A 25490-nucleotide genomic window follows, 5' to 3' on the forward strand; every position below is an offset into this window, starting at 1 on the left:
GAAAAAGTTATCACTAAATCAAGGACATCATTAAGTTGAAAAGCATAGACATTTAATGCAATCAAATCCGAACCAGTGAAATGTGTCATTAAATTGAGGGAATAGTTAAATTAGGTATTGTTAAATCGAAGTTATACTGCATTTATTATAGAGGGTATGATTTGTTAGAAAATGTATGTTAACAGCTGCCAAGATACCAGAAATTTATGCAGAGTATTTTCTGTCAATTTCACCCATCTAAATTATTTGGCATATTTTTATCAACTAAGTGTAAAATGCACAGTTCTTAGTTTTCTTTATAAACAGAATTTTAAAATATAAGTTTAATATTATAAGATTCAAGTCTCAAATAGTGCAGACTATAGATGAGGAATTTAACTTCAACAATTCACAATTACCAACTAATGCAGAAGCTTTGCACTATGTTATATCAAGAGAGAAAAGTGGAAATGATGCTACTGATAATATAAAATGCAGTTTAGCAATCGAAGTAAATGATGTTTGGAATGCTAGTGGTAGTTACTCATCTTCACACCTTACAATTAAAAAGAAATTACACTTTGTATAAACAGTATAGATTAAATGATTGACAAAAAGAAAAATGAAGGGCACTCTTGAAAACTCTCTGATATAGTATTACTCCTTCAATATAAAACAGGAAAGGTATTTGATGAAAAATTTTATAATGATAATAAACAAGATCTCTATGATGGTTATCCAAAGTAAATGCTAAATATATTTGAAAGTGGATTGAGAGGAAAAAAAAAATTCAGATGATCAGTAAAACTTCTTCCAGTGCCATCTAGGTGTGAAGGACCAGATATTAATGTGACAGATTGTGTAGAAAAAGAAGATGAAGAATACATACAACCAAGTTGGTAAATAAAGGGCTGCTGCATGTTGAACTAATTCATCATAGTTTAATTAATAATATAACTATAGACAGAGACAATATGTAACTTAGATTGTATCATCAAAGAAAATTAATCTAACATTTTTATTTCCTTATTGTTGTTTACAATGTTTTCAAAGCAAAAACAAGAAATTGAGAGTTAAACAAAAAACTACAGTTTGGACAATTTTTTGACATTCAAAAAAAAAATGTGTATCTGATATTTTTTTTTCATATGACATAGTACGATTTTAGGGGGTTCAATTTTAGATTCAGAACAGCTTTTTGCAAAAACATTAATTTTTCAAAGCCCGAGAAACAGCAATTGCCCTCTATATCACAGGTGAGCATGCAGCCCTCCCTAGTTTACTTGCAATGTAAGTGGCACTTCACTGGAAAAGGTTGTGCATTCCTACTTTACATAACAAGTTTAAACCTTATAAAAATGCCTTCACATGCACATTAATTACTAAATAACTAAACTTATGAGAAAACATACAGGTGACCATCTATCTAAAGATATCTTCAATTATAAAAAATAAAATCAGAACTCCTATAGCACCAATATAATTTCAATCTGTTTTACAATAATATAATGTTGTATCTTGTCGTTGCATAACAAGAGAGAGGACTGAATATTGAGCAGCAAGTACATTTCCCACAGTAGCAAAAACTTGAAATAAAGAAATATGCTGCAGCTGAAACATACTATTTTAAATAAAGCACCAACTTAATTTTTATCTATTGTTCAATATAAATAATACATTGCATCCTGTCCTAACATACTCAAAAGAGGAATGAATATTGAGAATCAAGTAGGAGAATGTGCGGCAAAGTGAAACATTTACTTACCCACCTCTAGCACCACCTATCTGGTTATATTTTAACTATGTAGTAGCACATGTAATCTATTCTAGTCAGGAAAAAATAATACCACTGAAGATTTAATCATATGTTAATACAGGCAATTTTGAAAATTTGATAGCCATACTGCAATATTTTATGTAAGCCAAAAGATATTTTTGTTATTATAAAATTATAAAGTTCTTGTTATTAACATTTTAAATATGAATTGAAACCTTCTAGTATTTGGAAAAGTACTTATTTGGTTAACATTAAACTTATTCATATTTTATTGTTTAATTAGTCAAGTACATGAGAGGCAAAGTGGGATGGGGCGCTCTGTTTACTCACTCAATCATTTACTAAATCACTTATGTATTCACTTATTAATTAATTCCTTTACATTACTTCATTTAGTAATTCAGTTATTTATTCATTCATTCACTCATTTTCTTATTCATTCACTTTTGAACTCACTCATTTATTTTTCTTCATAGTGTATTAATTTATTTATTTAATTTTTGTTTTTTGTTACAGTGTCTTTTCATTTATTCATTAAACCTTTCATTTACTGATTTATTTGACTAAAAATATTTTTTATAATCAAATTGAAAATTTTTCATTAGAAAAATATTTTATTAATCACTTTGTCCCAAGGAAAAAAAAAGTGACAAATTTCCACTTTTCTTTTTTTAATGCTTAAATTTACAGCCAAAAATAAAAAATACTGTTCCACTGCAAGTTTCACTATAAAATACAATGTTCTTTGTAATTTTCCAAATAAATTTCCAATTTTATCATTTTGAAAAAACTTGGTCATCTTAACTATTTTACTTTGCCCCCCACATTCTCCTATAGATCCTTCAGCAGTAAACCTTGAAACATTAAGCACCTGAAGTACCTATTAAGAAATACCTTTATAAACAGAAATAAATACAATAGTTCATACAGTAGGTTCTGTTTCATCATTTGTAGCATTTTTGGAACTGTCTTTGACTTCAATCAAATAATATTGTTTACCATCATCTCCTAAATCCTGAATATCTTCCATAGAATATGCAGATCCTATAACAGTAAGATTACCATCAGCGTCAGGTTCACCAATCATCAAAGTTTCAGCTTCAATGGAATTATACGCTAAATTATCACTGCCGCTATATTCACCAACAGAAACTTCTGTATCTAACAAGTCAGTACTATCATGATCTTCTATTTCATCACTATCATGCAGGAGGTATAATGGATCATCGTGTGAATCAGAATTAATGAGAGTAGAATCTTTGTATGAATCAGAATGCAAGCGTAAATGACGTCGGTAGCTACCAATTTGCAAAAACTTTTTGCCACATGTATCACAAGTATGCGGTGTATAGCCAGTGTGAACAATTAAATGATTTTCAAAATTTCCTAAACGCTTGAACTGACGCCCACATACATCACAAGTATGGGATTCATCTTCACTATGAGAAACAAGATGCTGTTTTAAGCTACTCTCTCTTGCAAAGCCTTTATTGCATAAATTACATACAAATGATCTATCAGAAGTATGAATTAAGGTATGGTTTTCTAAATTTCCTGCTTTGTAAAATATTTTATCACAAAAAAGACACGGAAACACATTTTTTTCAGTATGCTTTAAAAGATGCTTTTGAAGAGCTGCCTCACCAACATAGGTTTTTCCACAATATTCACAGGCATGATTTCTTTCTGCTTCATGAGTTTGCAGATGGCGTCGCAAATTACTCATCTGATTACATCCTTGACCACAAATCTCACACCGAAATGGACTTTGTTTAGTGTGAGCTAAAACATGTAATTTAAGATGGTGGGAACGATTAAATGTTCGCTCACAAATATAACATCTGAATGGACGTTTGTCAGGAGGCTTATGAATAATAAGATGTTGTCTCAATTGGTTTCCCTTTTTAAACCTTTTGCCACATAACTTACATCCATGGGGTCGGTCATGCAGCATTTCATAAGACATAAGTTGTTCCTCCATTCTGATCTTGAGAAAAACCTAAAAATTCCAATTGAAATTAAACATTAAATTTTGAGTTCAAAGAAAATAAACATTGTACAAAGAAAATATCATCACTAGTATTCAAACAATAAACGGATTACTTAAAAGAAAAAGGTTATTGGAATTCAAGATCATTGTTAAAAGCATGAATTGCAGACGTGTTTAGGGGTGCATTGAAAAAGGGGCATTTTGTATCTCCAAAACATGCATATACAGGTTTTTTTTTTCTGTGTATTTTACATTCAATTTGAATTCAAATAATGTGGATCTTGTTAAAATATTTGAGTAATTCTTAAAATCTTAAATCTAAACATTAAGGAAATGATAGGGAACAATGCTCCACCAAAGAGTGGGATGCACAACCTGCGGCCCACCCCGTAACGATGTGCGACATTGCAAGAGCATTTAAATTTTCGCTTTTTGAAAAAAGGAAAAAAAAATAAACCAAAGTTTCATTTTTTTTCATCCAATTTTTTTATTAAAAAAAAGGTTTTTTATTTCTGACAGAAAAAATGTTCAGAGAGGGACAGAAAAAAAAAGAAGCTTTTTCAGATAAAATCTTTAATGACACACACCAAATAAAAATGCTCCAGTATTCATTTGAAAAAAGATTTCATGACTTTACAAAAGGGAAAAAAGAGTTGGCCTGAAATTTTCAATCTTCAGTTCCTAGCCAATGGACAGTAGACCCTTAATGCTTACCTGCCACTACTTTAGCAAAAGTAATAATTGTTCTAGCAGCAACCATGCCAGCAAAAAACATGCAAAAAAAGGTGCCATGGTGAATAACACGTCATATTTTTAAATATTTCAGTCTTTAAGGCCTATTTTTTGGGCTAAAATGTTTAAACTCCAGTTATATGTTGAATGTTTAGCAATTTTGTGTGTTTCATTGATGATTGAAGTTTTTCAGGGATCTTTTGACATTGACACACAATACAAATCATATTGAGCAAGAATCGGTACATATTTTAATATACAAACTTTCTTTTCCAATTATCCCCACCGTCCCTCTTTTTTTGGTACTCAACATGTGGCGAATAGACATTTTAGATCAAAAAAACGAACAAGTAAAACAATTTGAAGACCTATTTTAACTTCCTGTCAATGAAACTCCTGAAAGTATACAGTTGAGGTTTGATGATTTTCAGACCTCCAATACAGTACAACCTCGATATCTCAAATCTCTCTGGAGGTGAAAAAGTTCCCGATTTTGAGTTGTCAAGGTTTTGAAAAAAATGCATTAGTAATTTTCACAATTGCATGCACATACATTATACTATATATTTATCTACCCACGATGCAACCACTTTGCATAATGATTAACAAGTTATTCTTCAACATTTAACTAGATTTGAAATTTATTTACATCTTTGTTTTGATGTTGCTAGATTAAGTAGTAGGGTCTGGTGGGGTAAAGTGGTCATAAAATCTTAGGTTTTCAACTTAGGTGGATAATAAATACAATAAATTCTTTGAACACTTCAACTTTTTTTGTTGTTATTTTACATTGCATTATTAAAGAACACAGTACATTGAATTTCAGGGAAAAAAAATTGATTTAAGTAGTTTTTTAACACTTTATTTTCTCTTTGTATTTATGACCACTTTACCCCATGGGGTGGGGGAAAGTGGTCATAGCATGGGGTAAAGTGGTCATAGTTAAAAATAGCTGCAGAACTGTTACGAATAACCCTAATATTTGAATATATAGGTTATTTTTATAGTTACAAGTATATGTACGAGTATATGCGGGTATGCACGAGTATATACGTGTCGTGTAAACATGAGTAAACATGTTCATATATGAATAGATATACGCATACATCATATTTGCATGCACGAGCCTACTCAAGTCCATGCGTGTATACACGAGTATATAAGCACGTATACGTGAGTGCCTACAGGAGTGTATACGTGTCTACACGAGTATATACGAGTCACGTGTATATGAGGGTATATACGCGTATAAACGAACATCATTTGCGTGTTTGCACTTGTATCTCGAGTAGATACGTGCATACCTGAGTTTCTGAGTATATACGTGTATAGTCGACCTATATACGCATATAAAAGTGTAAATACATACATATACAGGTATGCACCAGTTAATTCGTGGATATATCAAGTGCGTGTTTGGGGGGGGGGGAGGTACGTGTCTATTCACGTATATATATATATATATATATATATATATATATATATATATATATATATATATATATAATAAACACGATTCTATACCTGTTAGACGTATATACGTACATTTACGTGTAAGCACCAGTACATGTATCCACATATATCTGTATATCCGCAAAAATACATGTATGCTTACAGAGTGAATCCAAGATCTCGGGCAAAACCTAAGTGGTGTGAAAGGGGAGGATAAGAAGCAAAGCATCATAAGGAACTTATGGTCATTGACGCACTACATGCATACAAAGCTAGAAAATGATGGAATGAAAACAGGTCACAAATTTGTTACACAAAGATGATTTTACCCAACATTTTTGTTTTTAAGAAATATTTAGAGCAATTGTTAAAAAGTAAGGCCTGTAGTAGCTCTAATACATGCATCGCAACAAAGGCGCAGCGACTGATGAAAGTTTTTCAAAAGTCTCGTAATTGCAACAGAGTGATTGCGACGCATGTATTACAGATGCCGACCGCAAAAAAAAAATCATTAATCACTTTAAAACTTTCTTAAGTCGTTGTGTAAAATTGTCTTTTTGCAATAAATTTGACCTGTTTTGCATCGATCAGTTTCTGGCTTTGCGTGCATGTAGCGCGTCAGCATTGAGTTTATGACCATATGTTTTTTATGATTCTTGCTCCTTATCCTCCTCTCTAACACCTTTTTTAAAATATTTGCCCAAGAATTTAAACTCACCCTGTATACATGTATATCATATGCTAGTATGTAAGCGTCTGCTCAAGTACGTACGCGTAACGTCGTGTCTACCTGAGTATATAAGTGTTCGTATATATACGAGTATAAGCGGGTATATACGTGTATAGTCGAATGTATATCTATATAGATAAAAAATACTACGAGATACCCAAACACGTGTTTATTGGTGCATTTATGTTAATACGTATATATACGTGCCTACACGAGTATATACGTATACATGCGCATAAACTCATATATTTAACCCGGTTTACTGTAAAAAGAATACATATTAAGTGAAATTAATGTTTAATTTATATTTGCCTTATACTAAAAGATTAAGTGACTATAGAAGAACAATATTCGTTAAGCCTAATATTATGACCACTTTACCCCATCTTACTTAAATTGTTCTAAATAATTATTCAAAATCGATTCAGCTAACTGCTAATGAGTAAGAGTTCATGAGACATGTAGAAAGCTCCCTGTGCAGTCAAACTGTTCATAATTCTATCAAACAAAATTTCCCGAGAAAGTTAAAAAAGGTGTTTAGATTTAAAAAAATTTCACAATCACACAAAATATTTTCTTTAACCAAATAACATTTTGCCAGTTGTAAAATTTTGCATTCAAAGTGCAGTTTCTAACTGCACTACCCTAAAATAAAATTTTCACATTCATTCGAACATTTATTTCCAAGGTATGGCCATTTATTTGAATTATGACCACTTTCCCCCATCAGACCCTATTCAATTTTCTGACTGGTTACCGGAAACTTAAACTAGATCAGTGGTGGATCTAGAACTGGAGCAAAAGGGTAGGGGGGGGGGCACTCTCCATATTTGGGGGGGGAGCATCACTCTGAGAGGTACAGACACCCTTGTTTAAACAATATGAAACTTTCTCTACAAGGGGTCATCATCCCTCTCCTGAAGAATTTCAGATATTTTCATAATTATTTTTTATAATATTAGCTTTTTGAACGTTTAAAGCAATAAATTTTTCACTGCGCATGCACGAAAGATAGCAATTTATAACCTTCATAATCTGAAGCCCAGATATATCTTATTACTCATAAAAAATTCCACCTTGATATTCTTAAAATCTAAAAAGTTATCAACAATCTATTGAGTCGAATTTTAATATTTCTTGACGATGAATCGTGACAGATCATTCGCAAATAATCCGTTCTGATCATGAATCACTTTACAACCATAACAGGAAAGTGTTGCCAGTTTACGAACGACCCCTTACCATTCGTCGCCTATCCAAGAATTATAGAAATTTGGTTCATTAGATCGCTGATAACTTTTTAAATTTCAAACATATTGAGGTGGATTTTTTTTAGGAGTTGCAGGATATATCTGAGTTTTGGATTATGAAAGTTAAAAATTGCTATCTTTTGCGCATGATCAGTGAAAAATTAATTGCTTTAAACGTTCATATTTCATTAAATTTTCAATATTTGAACTTCAAACTTTATTATGTTTCCCTGATATGCTGTCAAATATTCTGAAAGTATTTAGTAATGTTTGACAAAAAAATCTGTGTGATATGAGCCGAAAACCTTCAAAAAATGTGCTTTTCAAAGAAATGCTTATATAGGGTGGCGACAGGAACTGTGAAAAAAAGTTCCCTGACTTTTCCCTGATTTCCCTGATTAAGTTCACCAAATTTCCCTGATTTACGTTACCAATGATAATAGTTTTCTTTCTTTGCTCTACTTGAAGTCCGTTGTATGTTTGTATAAAATGCAGTATTTTAAACGTTTTAAGTTGTGTAAACTTGTTGAACTAAAGATATATTTTAAAAAGATGCTACTTTTTTAATAAAATGGTTTTAAAAAAAAAGACATTTTTTTTTGGGGGGGGGGGGGAACCTACAAAACAGTATATTAAATTTTTACACATGGAAAGATTATAGAAAATTTAAAAAAAATACTTCACTTCCAGAAACCACTTAGCATAAGAATTTTTAGAAGCTATTAAAATGACTTTTAAAATCATATGTGTCCTTATGACAGAACTAAAAAGTAATTGAAATTATTTTGAACTAAGTTTTTAAACAGTATAATAATTGTTGCAAGAATAACAAGTAATAGTATTCTTATATAACTGATTGACATATTTATGCAAAACAGATGAAACCATTTGACATCCATTCATAGGGAGCTTTTCTCTAATCAAGAACATAGGTTTTAATGAATGAATACAGCATTTTAACAATAAAAAATAAAGATATTTACTTAAGTACACAAGTTAACTCTATTTCAAATGATTTAAGTATGTAACAAAAAAAATCTTAGATTGCTTTTGTAACAAACAACTTTGAAATACAAGGAAAAAAAAGCAATTAGTTCATTTCAAAATATATAAAAGAAGAATACAACTTGGTTATAAAATTAAAGAATTACTTAAGTCTGAAGAAAAGAAAACCCTGACGATCTGTGGTGACAACAAATAGTATAACGGCAAAAAACAAAGTTTTTTTAAATTGAAAGTTTAATTTTAGCAATTAAACTAAAAATGCGAAGATGTTTAAGCTTTTATAGTATTAATTCAAAAACCAAAGATTTCTTCTTGAAATCGTTACAGTACTTAATTACTTCGAAACAATGAAAAAAGGCAAAGGAGCTAAGGCATTAATGAAGGCTTCCTCTTTGCCAGTAGGGTTGTTTATTTTACGTAGCATTCAAAGCGTAAAAGGAAATTTCAAGCTAGGTAAAATAAACTACCTAACAGACATAGACGCAATCTCAGGAAGTTCATCCTGTGGTTAATAAGTAAGATTCAATACTTTGATGTTGAGGAAAAAAAGATGCACAAATATGCGGTAGTGTATAAACACACCTCATTAATTTTACCTTTTTTTTTTTTTGAACAGATAATTGGTGGAAAATGCGTAGGAAATTAGAGTATTTAATTTTGTAAAGTGAAAAAAAAATTTTTTTTTCTTCATAAAATCAATTTTTCCTGATTTTTTGTTATTTTTTCGAAATTCCCTGATATTTCCCTGATTTCTGCCTGATTAATAAAGTTCCCTGACTTTTCCCTGATCTCCCTGATTTCCCTGATCTGTCGCCACCCTGTTATATTTCCGTGATTATAAGAGATACTTTCACAAAAATATAAAAATAAATTGTCGATAGTTTTTTAACTTATTTCGGAAATTTATAGCTTATTCCCAGCTATTTACAATAAAAAATGATCAAAATCTTTTTTTTTTGGTTCCAAAATTTGTTGCTGGTCTCCCAAATGAATAGTAGACTTAATTTTTATTGGAAAATGACAGCTGGGAAAGACTTTTTATGTGAAAAAAATTACAGAGCAATTGGTCTTTCATTTCTCAAGAAATCTGCAAAAATGTGAATTTTTGAAAGTGTCAATACTTTGCGTCATATAGTGTATTTGTTTGCACTTTTAAAGCCAAGTTTTTACATCAATAAATTGATTTTGGTAATGCAGCATAGAAAAAGGTACATTTAAAGTAAAAGTAGATACCTTAATAAGTCAAATTTAAAAACCCTTTAATTAAAGCTATTTATTATTTCCCACTAATACCGAAAATACCAGTATTTCACCTCAACGAATGCAGGTGTTACGAACTGAAAGATAGCTAAAATTATCGGCACTTGGTATACCGGAATTGCAATGCCTAATTACCACCTATCTTTGTTGGGAAAATATTCATAATTTCTCTAAAAGTTATCAAGCTATTATAATTTTTGATTATTATATTTAATATAAATGCATCATATAAAAAAAGAAGAAAAAATTACAAAGAATCTTTGGCTTTTTTTTATGTGAAATCTTTTTCAAATAAAAATCTGAGAGAAACATTCTGTCAAATAGTTATTAATTACAACTAATTAAATTTATGTTTAAGCATTATTAATACTGCAATAAGTAAGAATTGATTAGATTAGAGTTTAGGACAGTAAAGTTTTAGGACACTTTTGGATAGTAAAAACCACCTGTCCTGTCCAAAACCCAACCCTGAATTGAATGGCAGTAAAATTGCTCTAGATTCCATTGATTCAGAAACGCCCAGCAATTTTTCCTAAAAAGATGTGGAAAACTTTGGGTTTTTTTCCAGAAAAATTACGATTTTTTTCTTTAAATACATCCAATAAAAATCACAAAACAGAACAAGCACAACTTTGGTTCACTATATTTTAAATGAAAATTTCTCAAACCTGTTGTTATTGGATACTTTCATGCTTACCAATTAAAATTACTCAGTCAAATAAAACATTATACTTCAATTTCTTAGAAGATGTGCAGAGGAAATCAATCAGGCTGTAACAGATTGAGAAATTATCTTCTTCTGAAGTGTATCTTTTGCAGGTATTGCTAATTTTTGAGGAAACACTGAAAAAACAAAAAACTGATTACAAAGCTGAAAAAACTAATATTTACTACTAATATGAATATAATAGAAGGAAGTTTCACCGCAAAACTTGGTTATAAGGACATTATAGAAGAATTTACTACAAGAAAACAAAGGAAACCAGAAAGCACATTATGATTTACCTTAACCATCATAGTTTCTCCATCTGCGACTGTAAAAAATTTTCTTGCATGAAAATCAGGAATTTATTTTACAGTTTTCTTTCTGTCAAAATAATATCCAAAAATTACCATCATATATTTGGGGGGGGGGGCATCATATTTGTCAGTGCCCTGAGGCACCCAAGTGTGTAAATCGGTCCCTGGAAGTGAGTACTAATCAGTCGCGCCGTGTGTTTATGCCGAGTGTACAAAGGCCCTAAAGAGATCCTCAGCATAATTTATGATAATAGTTTCATTGAACTTGAGACAAAAGAATCTGTTATGCTTCCTGGGTATAGAATGAGAAACAGAGATAAGGTGGCGAACTACCAAACAGCCATTGCCATTTATTATAGTCGGCATATCTCAACTGCTAATCCAAATCCAAACCTAGTATTTCTCCTCTACAATCCAAAAGCATGCTGTTGACTGGATAGCTACCGAATTTATAGTCTAACAAGAGTAGAAATGAAGATACTGTCCCCCCCCCCCCCACATTCTTTGTCTACACTCAGAAACTCTAGCCTCGAAGAGGGTCCCAATAATGTAGGCGAAAGGAAGAGCTGTGAGGAAAAAAACTTTCATCACTGACAATTAAAAATTGTTAAATTGGGAACAGTAGTGGAAAATAAGGACCTGGAATGAAAACTAAGGACCTTTAACTAAAAATAAGGACTTTTAAGGGCTCTTATTTTTTAAAATCAAGGGCCGAATTCAAGTGAAACACTACACAATCGCAAAAAAGACAATCGCAATTGCCGAGATTTGCAATCGCTGTTGGCAGTCGAATTCAAGTGAAACAATTTGGACAATCGCAAGTGAGAAGTCGGGGTGGGAGCTACTGGTCGATGATAATCGCATGTACTTGGAGCGATTAACTGATGTCAACCAATGAGAGAATTAGGTTTGAGCTCCCTGGGTTTGAGATGGTTAAAATCGTGATGCAATATTTGTTTCGATGTTGAATTCATGTTCCCTCGCGTAATGGATATGTTCCGTGCTATTTTTTTTCAACTTTCAGTTCTACAGTTGGAAAAGAAAGCAAACTGGATAAAAAATGTTGCCGTTTAAGAAATGCTTTATATGTTCCACATGCATATTGTATTTGTTTTGAATAAAACGCATGATGTTTAAAGGAAAATTACGATTTGATAATCATCCGATGAGAATGAATCTGATGAGGATCAAAGATTTTCAAATAATTTTCCCACAACGACAACTGAATAATACTTAGAGAATTTTGAATTTAAACTGCCTATTGTAATATCTGTTTCATTTGAACATGTTTGTTTCCCTACGTTGAATACATTTGCACAAGTAGTAAGTAAAAATATGTTTACTTATGAAGCAAAATGAGAGTTTTTGTTAATAGTTTGGGTTATGTACAAGTTTAAATTCAAAAGTTGGAGCCAATTTCTAGAATAGTTACAAATAATCACAGGGGGATGCCCTGCTCATCCTTCTCTTTGGACCGCCATGTGCCAGGCAAAAACTCGGAAGCTGGCTCATAAGGTGCCTGCTAGCCCTGGAAATGGACACACAATAGATGTTTTTGGGCATTGTAGCATAACGAGAAATTTTTTATGTAGAGGTGAAGGTTTACCGGGGTTGCAGTGTCAGGCCAATTTTAGGTTAGAAGATACGAGTTGGAAGCTTTGAAATTCTAGAATTTGGAATCATTTTCCCTCTAGACTGAAGCTGTGTCAGGGATACGGAGTAATAGTGAGAATTGGTTTGCTTTTGGGGTAAAGGCAGGGCAGCTGAGAGCCAAGGAAAACCTGTTGTTAGTTTGGTCCCTAGCCCCCACTCTCCTGATAAAACTCTGAGCTGTGACCCCTAGTTTTCGACTAGGCTGACATGGTCTCTCGTTGGCCCTGCGTAAACAAGTCTGAGATTTAAAAATTCAAATGCATGGCGTAATACAATTTTCCCATCACTGCCGCACGTAAAAGGCATACATTAGCTTTAAAACCAGCCATGTACTTCATGTAGTATTACAGAGCTACATGCTGTATAACCCGCCACAAGTCCAACCGCACCATGCTGCGGACACTCACTGGTGAGATAAATTTACTTTGTCTACCAGTTTGTTGGCGCTCTCAGTTCCAATGAGTTGATATCTGCCTCCAGCTCGGTTGTTCACACTATTCCAGACTGATGAATTCTAATAAGAACAAAACTGCAGTCTTTGGATGTGATAACCGGACTGTCTGGTACCATTGCAGGTTATTCTCTCGTACATCAAGTGCCGGACCCAGGGCGAAGGACGCATGTTGCAATATAACTAGATGCAAAACTCAGCTGCAGCAAACCGACTGTGCGAATTTTGAAGTAAATGGGCAAAAACATAGCCAACGAGGATACAATGCTGTTTCCATCCTATCAGAGGCTACGGCAGAAGTTGTTTGTGCACGTCTTGTTCGAGCACTTGTCTATTTACTAAAAGGTCTCAATTACCTACGGAACCGTTTCTTGTAGTGTATCTGGTTAATACAGTCGAATTTGCTTATAATGAGCCCTGTTTTAACAAGAACTTGGATTTAGCGAAGGAATCAAAAAGCTTTGGCTGGTGCAATGTTAAGCCTATAAGAACGTAACTCGCCTTATCGAGCAAACCCCGCTTCAAGCGAGCAAAATTTTTGTCTTTCATAAAATTTCTGTCAATTTCCACTGCAGAAAACATAATTCTATTTCTCGAAAAATTTCATTAACATTTTGAATTTAAAAAAAGAAAAAAAAAGAAGACACAGCCTTTTTTTAAAAAATTCGTGGAGTTTAGGAGGATTTAGAAATTATATTTGTTGAAGCGAATGTTAAATCATTTCCGAGATATACTTCCGAGGATATTGTAGCTCTAGGCCTTAAGCCTTGGACATACTGTCAGACCGGCTTAATCGAATATCGTCGGTTCCAAGAAATATAATTTGATTAAGCGGTGAAATTTTATTTACCTTTTTAAATTTACAACTTGTCTTAAAATATAATAATAAAAAAACAAGTTTTTAAGGAAAATAATTAGTGTTATTTCTTAAGTTTTAGAAATAAGCTAAAAAAACAACAAAATAGTTTCTTATATAAACAAGTATATTACAAGTACGTATGAAAATTATAAAAAGTAGCTTACAACTTCAGTTATGAAATCTTATTTTTGGCACATTTTTTTCAGAACAACATTGTTTTTTGAAAAATTCCATAATAGGCGATTGCTCGCTCAAGATCTTTTGGGAACACTTTCTGATACCCTTTTCCCTCTCCTTCTCTACCGTATCTTACATTAAATATTTGTCAATTTATCATCGTCTAAATTGCGTACAGCATTTATTTATGTTATTTAATCAGGTTATCGACTGGGCTATTTTTTTTTAATGTAAATACAGTTGGAAATAAATATTACTTTATAGTTTCAGGGGTCTGGCCAGAGGATATTTGGGTCCGTTAACGGACCCTTCACAAAAATCCGATCAACCAAAACGGACCTTTCACAAAATCCCAATCAAACAAAACGGACCTTTCACAAAATCCGGATCAAACAAAACAGATCCTTCACAAAATTCTAATAAACAAGATCGGATCTGTCACAAATTGTTTATTGAAAGAGCAAATCTGAAAGCAAAATAACGCATATTTCTGTGTATAAACCGATAATTTTTGGAACCTTTTTTTAAGTCAAATTAGAGGGATCAGCTTTTACAAAATCGGCTAATTTTGAAAAAAAAAAAAAGGCACTCTTGCGATGCTCCTGCAAGCGATAAATAATTGCTACTGCCAAATAAATATAATGGTTGTTTTGTAGCAAGTTACTGGTTGTTTGTTTTATCACAGCTAATTAGCAGCGGTGTTGTAAACTTTTCTGAAAAGGCATTGGTAAGCACTTTTCTCCGCTCATGATTTAAAAAAAAAATAATAATATATATCTGAGAAATGAACTTAGAACTGCAAAGGGATAGTAAGGGTGAGGAAAAAATATGATCGCTTCAGATAGGGTTACCAACTTCAAAATTATCACCACTTAGCGTCTGGCGTTGAACCTTTATGATGACTTGATTAGAAAATATTCTCATCATTTTGCCAGCTTGTCAATATTTGCGTTTTTACGGTGCGGTGCGATGTTTAATTGTTATTTTGGGAAAAAATTATATGGGTTTTGATTTTTCGATGCTAACACAAGGATGATTAACTTTAAATAAACTCTTTTAATTACCGTTTTTTTTTCTTTAGATGTCTACATTTTGAAATATGCCATCTTTTAACATCCGATATGAGAATCATATTTTGTTCTTTTTTCAAGCTAACTTCGCTTTATTAGTAGTCAAATAAATGAAAAGTCTCTTTATTTCTGTTAAAACTCTCATTTCAAGCTTTTAAAGCAAAATTCCATTTCCTGTTATGAGTCAAATATGAAAATGCTGAGATGGTTTATTTTATTTTATTTTTTGGGTCAACTGTGTCCACAGATATTAATGAAATGGTTATCATAGGACTCTAAAATGCAATTTTAAAATAATTTTATCAAAAATATTTCTTTTACAAGCCGTTTTTATACTTTTGATGCCTTCACTTTGAGAATTGCGATCTCTTTGCATCCGATATGGGATTCCGATTTTTCGAATTTTTGATGATTATTACGCTTTTTTAAGAGGTAAACAATTGAAATATCTTTTTATTTTTGTTAAAATCAATGAATTTATAAGTTTTAAACGAAATTCTGTGCTTTTTAAGAGTGTCTTGGGTCAAAAAGTTGAATGCTGAACCCTATTCTGAATTTTATTTTATTTATTTATATTTTTGTTACAATTATTTTAAATACTGTATAGAAATATATCTAGTATAATTTAACATAATGTAGAATGTTAGATAAATATTGATACTTGAAAGAGCGATGACCCCTCCCCCCCCCCCCCGCCAAATGTCAGAAAAAAAATCCAGAATGATTCTCTCGACATAGAAGAGGAAAACACTCAACTTTAAGTTTAATTGATGCAGTTTGTGCCATCTCTAAGTTCTAAAATTTCGTTTTAACAAAAAAAAAAAAATTTTTTTGCGAAATTTTTTGATTTTTCACAAAATTAATTCATTTTTCACAAAATTATTTGATTTTTCACAAAAAACGGACCCTGTGAAAAATCCTGGACAGACCCCTGAGTTTAACTCAATGCTTCCTTGTGATCAGCTCAACCAGTTAACCGATCACGTGCTTTAATCAACCAATCAACAGCTTAAAATGGTAACCGAAAGATGATAGAACGCTGCAGTTAGTAACCGGTTACTCACCGGTCGACCGGTGAGGTTCGTCGAACGCAAACAATAAGTGTTCTTACTTAATTTTTTTCTAATGAATTCAAAATGTTTCTCATCAAAATTGTTTGTGAAAGCTGATTAATATTTTTCGATTATCCGGGGAAATTATTCGATTAAGCGGGGATCTTTAGCATTGCATTATGGGGAAATATTCGGTTCCAGGAGGTTTTATTCGTATAAATGGGTTATTCGTTTATCCGTTACTCGATTAAGCGGGGCTTACAGTATTCAATAGTTTCTAAAGTGCAGAAAAAATGCGAACTATTTTAAGCCACAGATGCCATTGGCGATGTTTATCATACCATGAAATCCTTGAAAAAATAACAAGAAAGAGAGAAATAAGACAGTTCAAAGCAAATAGCTAACTTTGGTGTTATATTGAAATATAAAAATAACTCAGTATGTATAAATTTTCATGATTTTTTCCACAAACTCTTTTTTTACAAGCACTCTGTTATATATAACAAGCAAATGCTGCAGTCTCATTACGCTTGTTTTTAGTGAGTTGGACTGTACTACATATATAGGAGCAAGCCCTTGCTACAGGCGGCAACTTCTGAAAGGTGACAAAATTCACCATAATTATTTTCTTCAAATTTGTTCAAACTTGATATAAAACCTTGAAGGTAGATGGGTAAGGACTTAATCGAATCACTCGAGAACACAAATTCTTGGTTATTGACTCAGCTGGAGTTCTCGGTTTTAAAAGATCTGGATTATCAATCGCTCAAGTTCTCGATTTGGAAAGATCTTGATTATCAAAAGGTCTCGATAATGTCCATCACTAGTGAGGGCATCAGTTTCAACATTTGCCACAGAAATATAAAAATAACAGAAAAATTAAACATCTGGCACTGCTCGCTTTTCACTATCACCCCCTCCCAAACCAGTATTAAACGACTGAATTCGAAATTTGCCCCCCTTGTCTGACTACGTTTTGTATATGCACCTTTGTGAAGTACTGCCATTATTTTTTTCCTGATTGGAAAAAAAACAACGGGATTTGGATCGTTACTGAGCAATCATGATTGTTTATTGCTTTCATTTGACCGTCCTTGATGTTGTGGTTCCTTTTTCAGCTTGGACCAGGGACACCAGCACCGCCGGCCTGTGCAGGTGCGGCTCCAAGCACTGCCCCCTAGAATTCGTTTTTCCAGGTCAGGGGCGTCCATGTCCTACACACACGCTCATACACACAAGCCTTTACACACACACACACGTCTACACTCATACACACAAGTTTACGCACACATACAAGCCTACACATGCACGCACGCCTACACATACCTGCACACACAAATATACATCTGTAACCGCCCAGGAGGACGGGTAGGCTTGGGGGACAGGAGCTGTTTCTAGAAACAATAGCCCCCAATGAGTATGGTCCTGTCGCAACTCGTGTTTGCGAAAAACATAATTTGAATTCAAAATTTCAGAATTCAAATTAATTATCTTTTTTTTATTTTTTTCATTTATTTACAGCGAAATGTTTCTGCCAACTACTTTTTTAAAATCATGTGTATGCAGTACATATATATTACTGTAAAACACCAAAAGTAAAGAATGTCGACTTTTACTGGCGATTCACCAGAAATATTAAGTTTATCACTGATGCCTTTGGTATGTGTATGTTGATATGCACTGACTAGTGTTGACATTTACCAGTTTTCAGACTTTCACAGTTTAACTTTTAATGGGAGTACAATGCATGTCATAGTAGGAACTTATGCCGGGGGCCATGTAGCTAAGTTTGATGCATTTCGTTATTGTACCATAATACGCAAGTAAATGCAATTTTAGCAAATAATTAAAAAATACTAGCCTAGAATTGAGATTTTATATTAGTACGATGGTGAACGTTAAACAAATTTACTCACTTTCAACAGTCCCTTTTCTTTTTCTTTCTCAACTAGTATAATACTAACTAGTAAAATTACAACAATGAAGAGAATTTAATTATAATTTCTCATCACAGTCGTAATTCAACTTGTACTGTTGTTCAGCCGGAAAAAAATTCCGTTGATTTCTTCAAAACGACGAAGTAGTATAATGACTATGCAGAATATTATGCCATCAAGTATTAAGTCATAATTAAAATAAGTACTGCATTTGTGGATGAAAACAATGTTAAATTGAAGAAGTATCGCATATTTTAAGTAAATAAAACCAATTATACTTCCAATTTAAAATGAAGGCTACTGCAAAAATGCTAAGGTAAACAAAAAACGAGTCTTGCATTGAGTTGCCAATTTAGAATTGAAAATTTTCAACAATAACATTCCATTAATTCTAAAATCAACTTTGCATTCAAAACAGACGCCATTGATGTTTTTCTGCACTTGTGAGGGATTTTCCAGACTTGTGAGAGCTCGAGAGCAATTGCAAATTTTGCGAGGGAATCGGGACTGAAGACAATCGCAATGTTACACTTGAATTCAAAATTGGGGAAATAGCGATCTCATCGGTGCATTGCGATCGGCCGTGTTTCACTTGAATCCCTGTGCAAAACTAAGGAATTTCTAAGGACTTTTAAAGACCGTGGGAACCCTGGTGCTAGTTTTTTTTTTTTTTTTCAATTTCTTGGTCTGTTTTTCCCATTAAGGTCATTCCCCCCCCCCTACTGCAGGGTCAGTGGGTACGCAGATCCGGGCCTGCTGTCCGATTTCGGGGCCTATGCAATACTTTTAATTATGCAGTAAAAAGATTTATAAATAAAAATTATTTATAAATTGTTTTCCCCCTTTCTTTTCGAAAAACATTGGCAATATATCAGCATTGAAATGTTTTTTAAGGCCGATGTTTTCTCCCAGTTAGTCAGGGGTCTGTCCAGGATTTTTCACAGGGTCCGTTTTTTGTGAAAAATCAAATAATTTTGTGAAAAATGAATTAATTTTGTGAAAAATCAAATAATTCTGCAAAAAAAAAAATTGTTAAAATGAAACTTTAGAGTTTGAGATGGCGCAAACTGCATCACTCAAACTTAAAGTTGAGTGTTTTCCTCTTCTATGTTGAGAATATCATTCTGGAGTGTTTTTCTAGTATTTGGCGGGAGGGGGGGGGAGGGGGCTCGCTCTCTCAAGTATCAGTATTTATCTAGCATTCTACATTATGTTAAATTATACTAGAAATATTTCTGTACAGTATTTAAAATAATTGTAATCGTAACAAAAAAAAAAAAATCAGACAAGGGTTCAGCACTTAACTTTTTGACCCAAGACATTCTTAAAAAGCACAGAATTTCGTTTAAAACTTATAAATTCCGTGATTTTAACAAAAATAAAAAGAGATTTTATTTGTTTGCCTCTTAACAAACCGTACTAAACATCAAAAATTCGAAAAATTGGATTTCCATAGCGGCTGCAAAGAGATCACAATTCTCAAAGTGAAGGCATCAAAAATATAACAACGGCTTTTGTACAAGAAATATTTTTGATAAAATTATTTTAAAATTGCATTTTAGAGTCCTATGATAAACATATCATTAATATCTGTGGATACAGTAGAAGCAAATAAATAAATAAATAAACCATCAATTCAGCATTTCAATTTTTGACTCATAAAAGAAATTGGAATTTTGCTTTTAAAACTTGAAATGAGAGTTCTAACGAAAATAATGAGACTTTTCATTTATTTTTCATCCTAATAAGGCGAAGTTAGCTTGAAAAAAGAACAAAATATGATTCTCATATCGGATGTTAAATGATTGCATTTTTCAAAATGAAGACATCTAAAGGAAAAAACGGTAATTTAGAGTTTATTTGAAGTTAATCATCCCTGTTAGCATCGAATATTAAACCCATATAATTTTCTCCCAAACTAACAGTTAAACATCGCACCTCACCGTAAAAACGTAAAATGATGAGAATGTTTTCTAATCAAGTCATTATTAAAGGTTCAACTCCAGACGCTAAGTGGTGATAATTTTGAAGTTGTAACTCTATCTGAAGCGATCATATTTTTTCTCCACCCTTACTATCCCTTTGCAGTTCTAGGTTCATTTCGCTGGTACATATTATTCTTGTTTATTAAATCATGAGCAGGGAGAAAAGGGCTTACCAAAGCCTTTTCAGAAAAGTTTACAACAACACCGCTGCTAATTAACTGTGATAAAAACACACAAACAAAATTATTTAAAACCAAACTTATTTTCAGCTGTTAATTTCTTTCCAAGAAACAAACAACAAGCATTATATTTATTTGGCAGTAGCAATTATTTATTGCTTGCAAGAGCATCATCGCAAGAGTGCTGCCAATCTTTTTTTTTTTTTTTGCAATATTAGCAGATTTTGTATAAGCCGATGCCTCTAATTTGACTTCAAAAAAGATTCCAAAAATTATCAGTTTTATACACGGAAAAATGCATTATTTTTCTTTCAGATTTGCTCTTTCAATAAACAATTTGTGAAAGATCCGATCTTGTTTATCAGAATTTTGTGAAGGGTCTGTTTTGGTTGATTGGGATTTTGTGAAGGGTCAGTTCTGGTTGATTGGGATTTTGTGAAAGGTCTGTTTTGGTTGATCGGATTTTTGTGAAGGGTCCGTTAACGGACCCAAATATCCTCTGGCCAGACCCCTGATAGTGTACAAGAAATTGCTCTTTTTGTCCACATTATTACCACATCCCAAGGTAAAGTTACATGACTAAACATAAAAATAAAAATGTAATATGTTATCTGAAAATAACGGAAAATCTATAAATAATTGTGAATAAATTTTAGGAAATAAGAAAATGAACTGAAGTCAATAATACCGATTGTGGAATCAGATAAGGGAAGATATGAATTATGAATTAACAATATATGTCCATAATGATGCCTCTTAAAAAGGAAACATTTTCCTCAAAAAAGTAAAAGGTTATAAATATAAAGTTTAAAGGATTAATTTAATAAATATTCTCACAATGATAAAAGTAGTCTCATTTCTCGACTACCTTCCCACAGTTCGTCAATAACTTTTTCATTGCAAATTGCAAGAAGTTTCTGTTGTCCCAAAATGTCTTTTTTAATAGTCTTTTCAAAATTCAAGATGGCAAAAACGGACCCTTCAAGAAACTACTCGCCTACAACAGTATATAAAAAAATATCCTTAAAGACCTGAAAAATGGGAGAAGAGGCAGGCCCGGATTTACGTAACCGCAAGCCTCCTTTACCCTAAAATCAGCCTGACTCCGGGCTCTTCGCCTCTGATCCGCAAACTTGGAAAAAAGACATTTTTGTCGCGTTGTCGCGATAACCTGAAATGAAATAACTGAAGGGGGATCTAAAAACGCAACAGAGCGCTTAGAAACTGACTAACAATTATAAGTACGGGATAGTCTTAGTTCTAGATTGAAAGAGCTCTCTTATCTGAAAATGTTTTTTTAATTTCTCAAAATATCTGTTTAAGTTTAAGTAATTTTAAAATTAACGATAGCAAAAATGGCCCCCTTTAAACTCGTCAAGACACCTAGTCCAAGGCAGGGGGGGGGGACCAGGGATTTTGACCGTCAAATAACCTTTAAAGTCGCCCACTAACAATGATTGAAAAGAAAGAAACAAGTTTTGAAAAGGAAGGCAAAATAATTCGAGGCTCCTCAGTGATTAGCTAAAAGGCTTTTATTGCCGTAAAACTTCTGCTTGAAGAATTTCGAGGTGCCAGGAATAGAGAGTAGAAAAATCAACAATTAAAGGAGGAAAAATATTGGCTCTCCTCTGATATGCCCCCCTCTTGGCGAGATTTTAATTTTTCGTTCGATACGAAAATCGCCAATAAGGCGATAACTTGGCAACCCTGGTTTTGCAACTTGAACGCTGGAAAGTAGTTTCTCGAAGTCTCTTTTTGCACGTGTATGTGTGGTAGGAGGTAGGTGCTCATATGTTTCGCTCTTAGGGAGATTTTAAGTCGAATACTCTAAAATAAAGTTTCAATTCAAACTTTATTTTAGAGTATTCTTTTTCTTGTTGTTTTTTAATGTTAATTTAGTTGAATTTTCTATTTTAATTATGAGTTCGGTTTGTGATGTTGTCCAAATGTATCAATTGAAATTTTTGAATGAATCTTCTTTTTCTTTTTCGTCAGGTCGTCCAACGTTTGGACGTACCTGAGTCCTAAATAGATTTTTTATATTTAAACTAATTGAAAATAAAGAGGTTAGGTAAGTGAACATATTTTGAATTATTGTGTTTTTAGTGTGTTTCTGGTAGTTTGTATTTTGGTCTGGTTGGCATTTTTGTAGCACAAAAATGGTGTTAATTTCACATAAAATCTGTGACTTTATTGTATACTGAACGGAGGAGATCTGTGACTTATATCCGACTGTGATGTATATTAAAAGTCGGAGGGATAACGGACCGAGCGGCAGCGAGGTCCTGGCGAGCCCGAGGTCTCATAGTACTTTCGTAATGAGACCGAGGCAGGGCCGGCGAGCCGAGGTCTCATTACGAAAGTACTATGAGACCGAGGGCTCGTATCCCGGAGAAACAACGGAAAAAAATTAATGCATTAATTTCATTAAATAATTAATGACATAATTTGAATTTTTCCTGTTGGCGCTAAAAAAGCATCGCTAAGAACGATGTATGACATATGACGTCATACATAGTTTTCTTGGCGACGCTTTTTTGGCGCCAACAGGAAAAAGTCGCCAAGGGGGGGGGGGTATATCAGATTTGTTCCAAAATATTTTTTAAGATGCAAAAAAAAAAAAAAAAAGGATTTTTTTTTTTTTTGCAAAGAACTTTTTTGAACAAAAAAAAAATCTGGCGTAGGGGCGCATCGGCCATGTGGCCGGTTGCCCGGCGGGTCAGTCCGGGCCTGGTAAAGTGGCAGAATCATATAGTAAATTAAAACAGTTTTCCACAAGCGGATGGAAACGGATTTCAAAATACTTTTTAAAAAATCGGGACAAACTCAAAAACTCATAAAAGACTGTGCTATAAACTTTATACTAATGAGCAAAAACTGCCAAATGTGCTGAAGGAACTACAATATTAAATTAAAAACCGCACTTTTGGAGCAATATTGTTCGATTTTGACGCTGAAAAGTATATTTAGCGGTCTTTTTTAGCTGTTTGGCCCAGAATCAGCATATGGTGCAGCTAGCACATTCCTGTATCAATAATGCAATTGTTTTTTAAGGTGAAATCAAAGGCTTAAAATGGATTTTCAATTTATTCCATGAACATATTTTTTAAATTAATAAAAACAGCTGCTACTGAATATGGGAAAAAAATAGTAACTAAATGCAATATAGAAACTCCCAAACAATACAATATGAACTGATTCTAAAATTTCACATGTAGAAGTATGAACAGATTCAGGGGTGCCCACCTAGGGTCATGGCGCAGACTGCACCATTAAAATTTTTAGGGGGTGCGCCCTTGCCTTTAGGGAGGGGTGCCCCTGAATTGATTCAAAAACTATAAATAACAGAAACAAAATTAAGCAAGGGATTAAGGACTTAACTTTTTCTAGTTTGACAAACTTAAAGAGCACATAGTTTCAAATCATTTTTATGGTTTTAATAAGCATAAAAAGAAATGTTACATTTTTGACTTTAACCAGGGTTTATACTTATTTTTAAAATTGAAAATTAAGGACTTTTGAAGGACTCTCAAAAAAATTTAAGGACTCATCGGAAATAATTAGATAACATTACGTACACCATTTCAAAGTTTTATAGGGGGGCAAAGCACTTGATATATATTATATAAATACATACACAAAGCATAAAATTGTTTCTAAAATGCAGGGATAGGCACAATTGACTATGATGCCTCATTATCAGTGCTTTATATTTTAAAATTTCATACATTACAGGGATGAGATTGATCAAAGAGCAAAAAGGAGAAAATCCAGAAAAAAAAAATTTCTTAAAATCATGCAGAAAAAGGATGAGACCAAAATAGCCCCATAGAGTCCATGATATTCCAAAATTCAACAAAAAATAACTAATTTACCAGTTTTAAAGATATATTTTTTCCCTATTAGTTATGTTTGAAATAATTGCATAGTAAGGCACATATAGTTCTTAAAGCATAGTATTTATTCCTCAAATTTTAGTTATAAAAAGATTAAGAAGACAGGGCGAGCTGCAGAAAATTAGTTGCATATTAAAGCATTATTTTTTTAGCATACATTATTGGAGTGAGGCAAGTTGAAGGAAAATAACTATAAATATATTTTATTCAAAATATTTAAACTATGATTTTGTTATTAATGCTTTTCATTTATTATTAACGTCCCATTTTGTACAAATTGCTCATCTAAGGCAACATATGTCAAAATAATTTTCGACTGTAAAACATAAAAATATTTCTAAGAGGCAAAAGGATTGAAGCAAAAGGATTGGTCAAACAACTTTTGTAATGCTGCATATCAAATATATGTTTAAAAGATTGCACTGATGAAATAGTTTTGAAAAAAAATAGGCAAAACCAATAATTTTCAAAGGAATTCAAGCACTAAGAAACCTTTTAAAAGTTTTCAAGCACTTGAAAATGAACTTTTTTCAAGCACATTTCAAGGTTTTTCACATTTGACAATTCAATTGCGATAAGTTCATAATCAAGCAGGCTTTTTTTTTTTTTTTTTTTTTTTTTACCTTCAACGATTAAAATTTTCTGTTTCAGATCAGGTGCATAGAAAATTTTACCTTATCAATGTTAGAAAGAGTCAGATTCCGATAACTTTGTTTATATAAGGAAATCAAAAACACAACTCCACGCTTTCCCGCGCCCGCGACTGGCCAGGCTATCGCATATATCGCACATTGCAGAAGTGTACGTTGCCAGAAATGGAACAGAAATTTTCGACTGAAAGAAAAGGCCGGAGAGGACCTTCTTTTCGAACATCATAAACGAGGGGTACTTGACGTCATGAAAGTGGAATGGTTTCGGGCGGCTGGCAAAACGCATTTTGCCTTTCTCGTAGCAGTCATGGGCGTAGCCAAGGGTGGCAACTGCCCATACTTAGAAGAAAGCTTTTTATTCTCAAGCTGATCCCAAATGTAAAAAA

The 25490-nt window shown here is 32.8% G+C and overlaps 1 protein-coding gene across 2 annotated transcripts; it reads right to left on the reverse strand.

The window, feature by feature from the left end:
- On the reverse strand, window positions 1-25233 carry LOC129218483 (gastrula zinc finger protein XlCGF8.2DB-like). 2 transcript variants are annotated; one of them, XM_054852767.1, is made up of 3 exons: window positions 25129-25233; window positions 10873-11018; window positions 1-3755 (listed from the first exon to the last, which is right to left on the reverse strand). In XM_054852767.1, exon 3 carries the CDS (start codon window positions 3735-3737, stop codon window positions 2679-2681), a length of 1059 nt encoding a protein of 352 aa, XP_054708742.1. In that variant the 5' UTR covers window positions 3738-3755; window positions 10873-11018; window positions 25129-25233; the 3' UTR covers window positions 1-2678. The 2 variants fall into 2 exon arrangements, with proteins under 2 accessions (XP_054708742.1, XP_054708743.1); XM_054852768.1 differs by having other exon boundaries at window positions 25078-25187.
- Window positions 25234-25490: the final 257 nt, after the last annotated feature.

Source organism: Uloborus diversus, chromosome 3 (genome assembly GCF_026930045.1).
Source record: "Uloborus diversus isolate 005 chromosome 3, Udiv.v.3.1, whole genome shotgun sequence".
NCBI lineage: Eukaryota > Metazoa > Arthropoda > Arachnida > Araneae > Uloboridae > Uloborus > Uloborus diversus.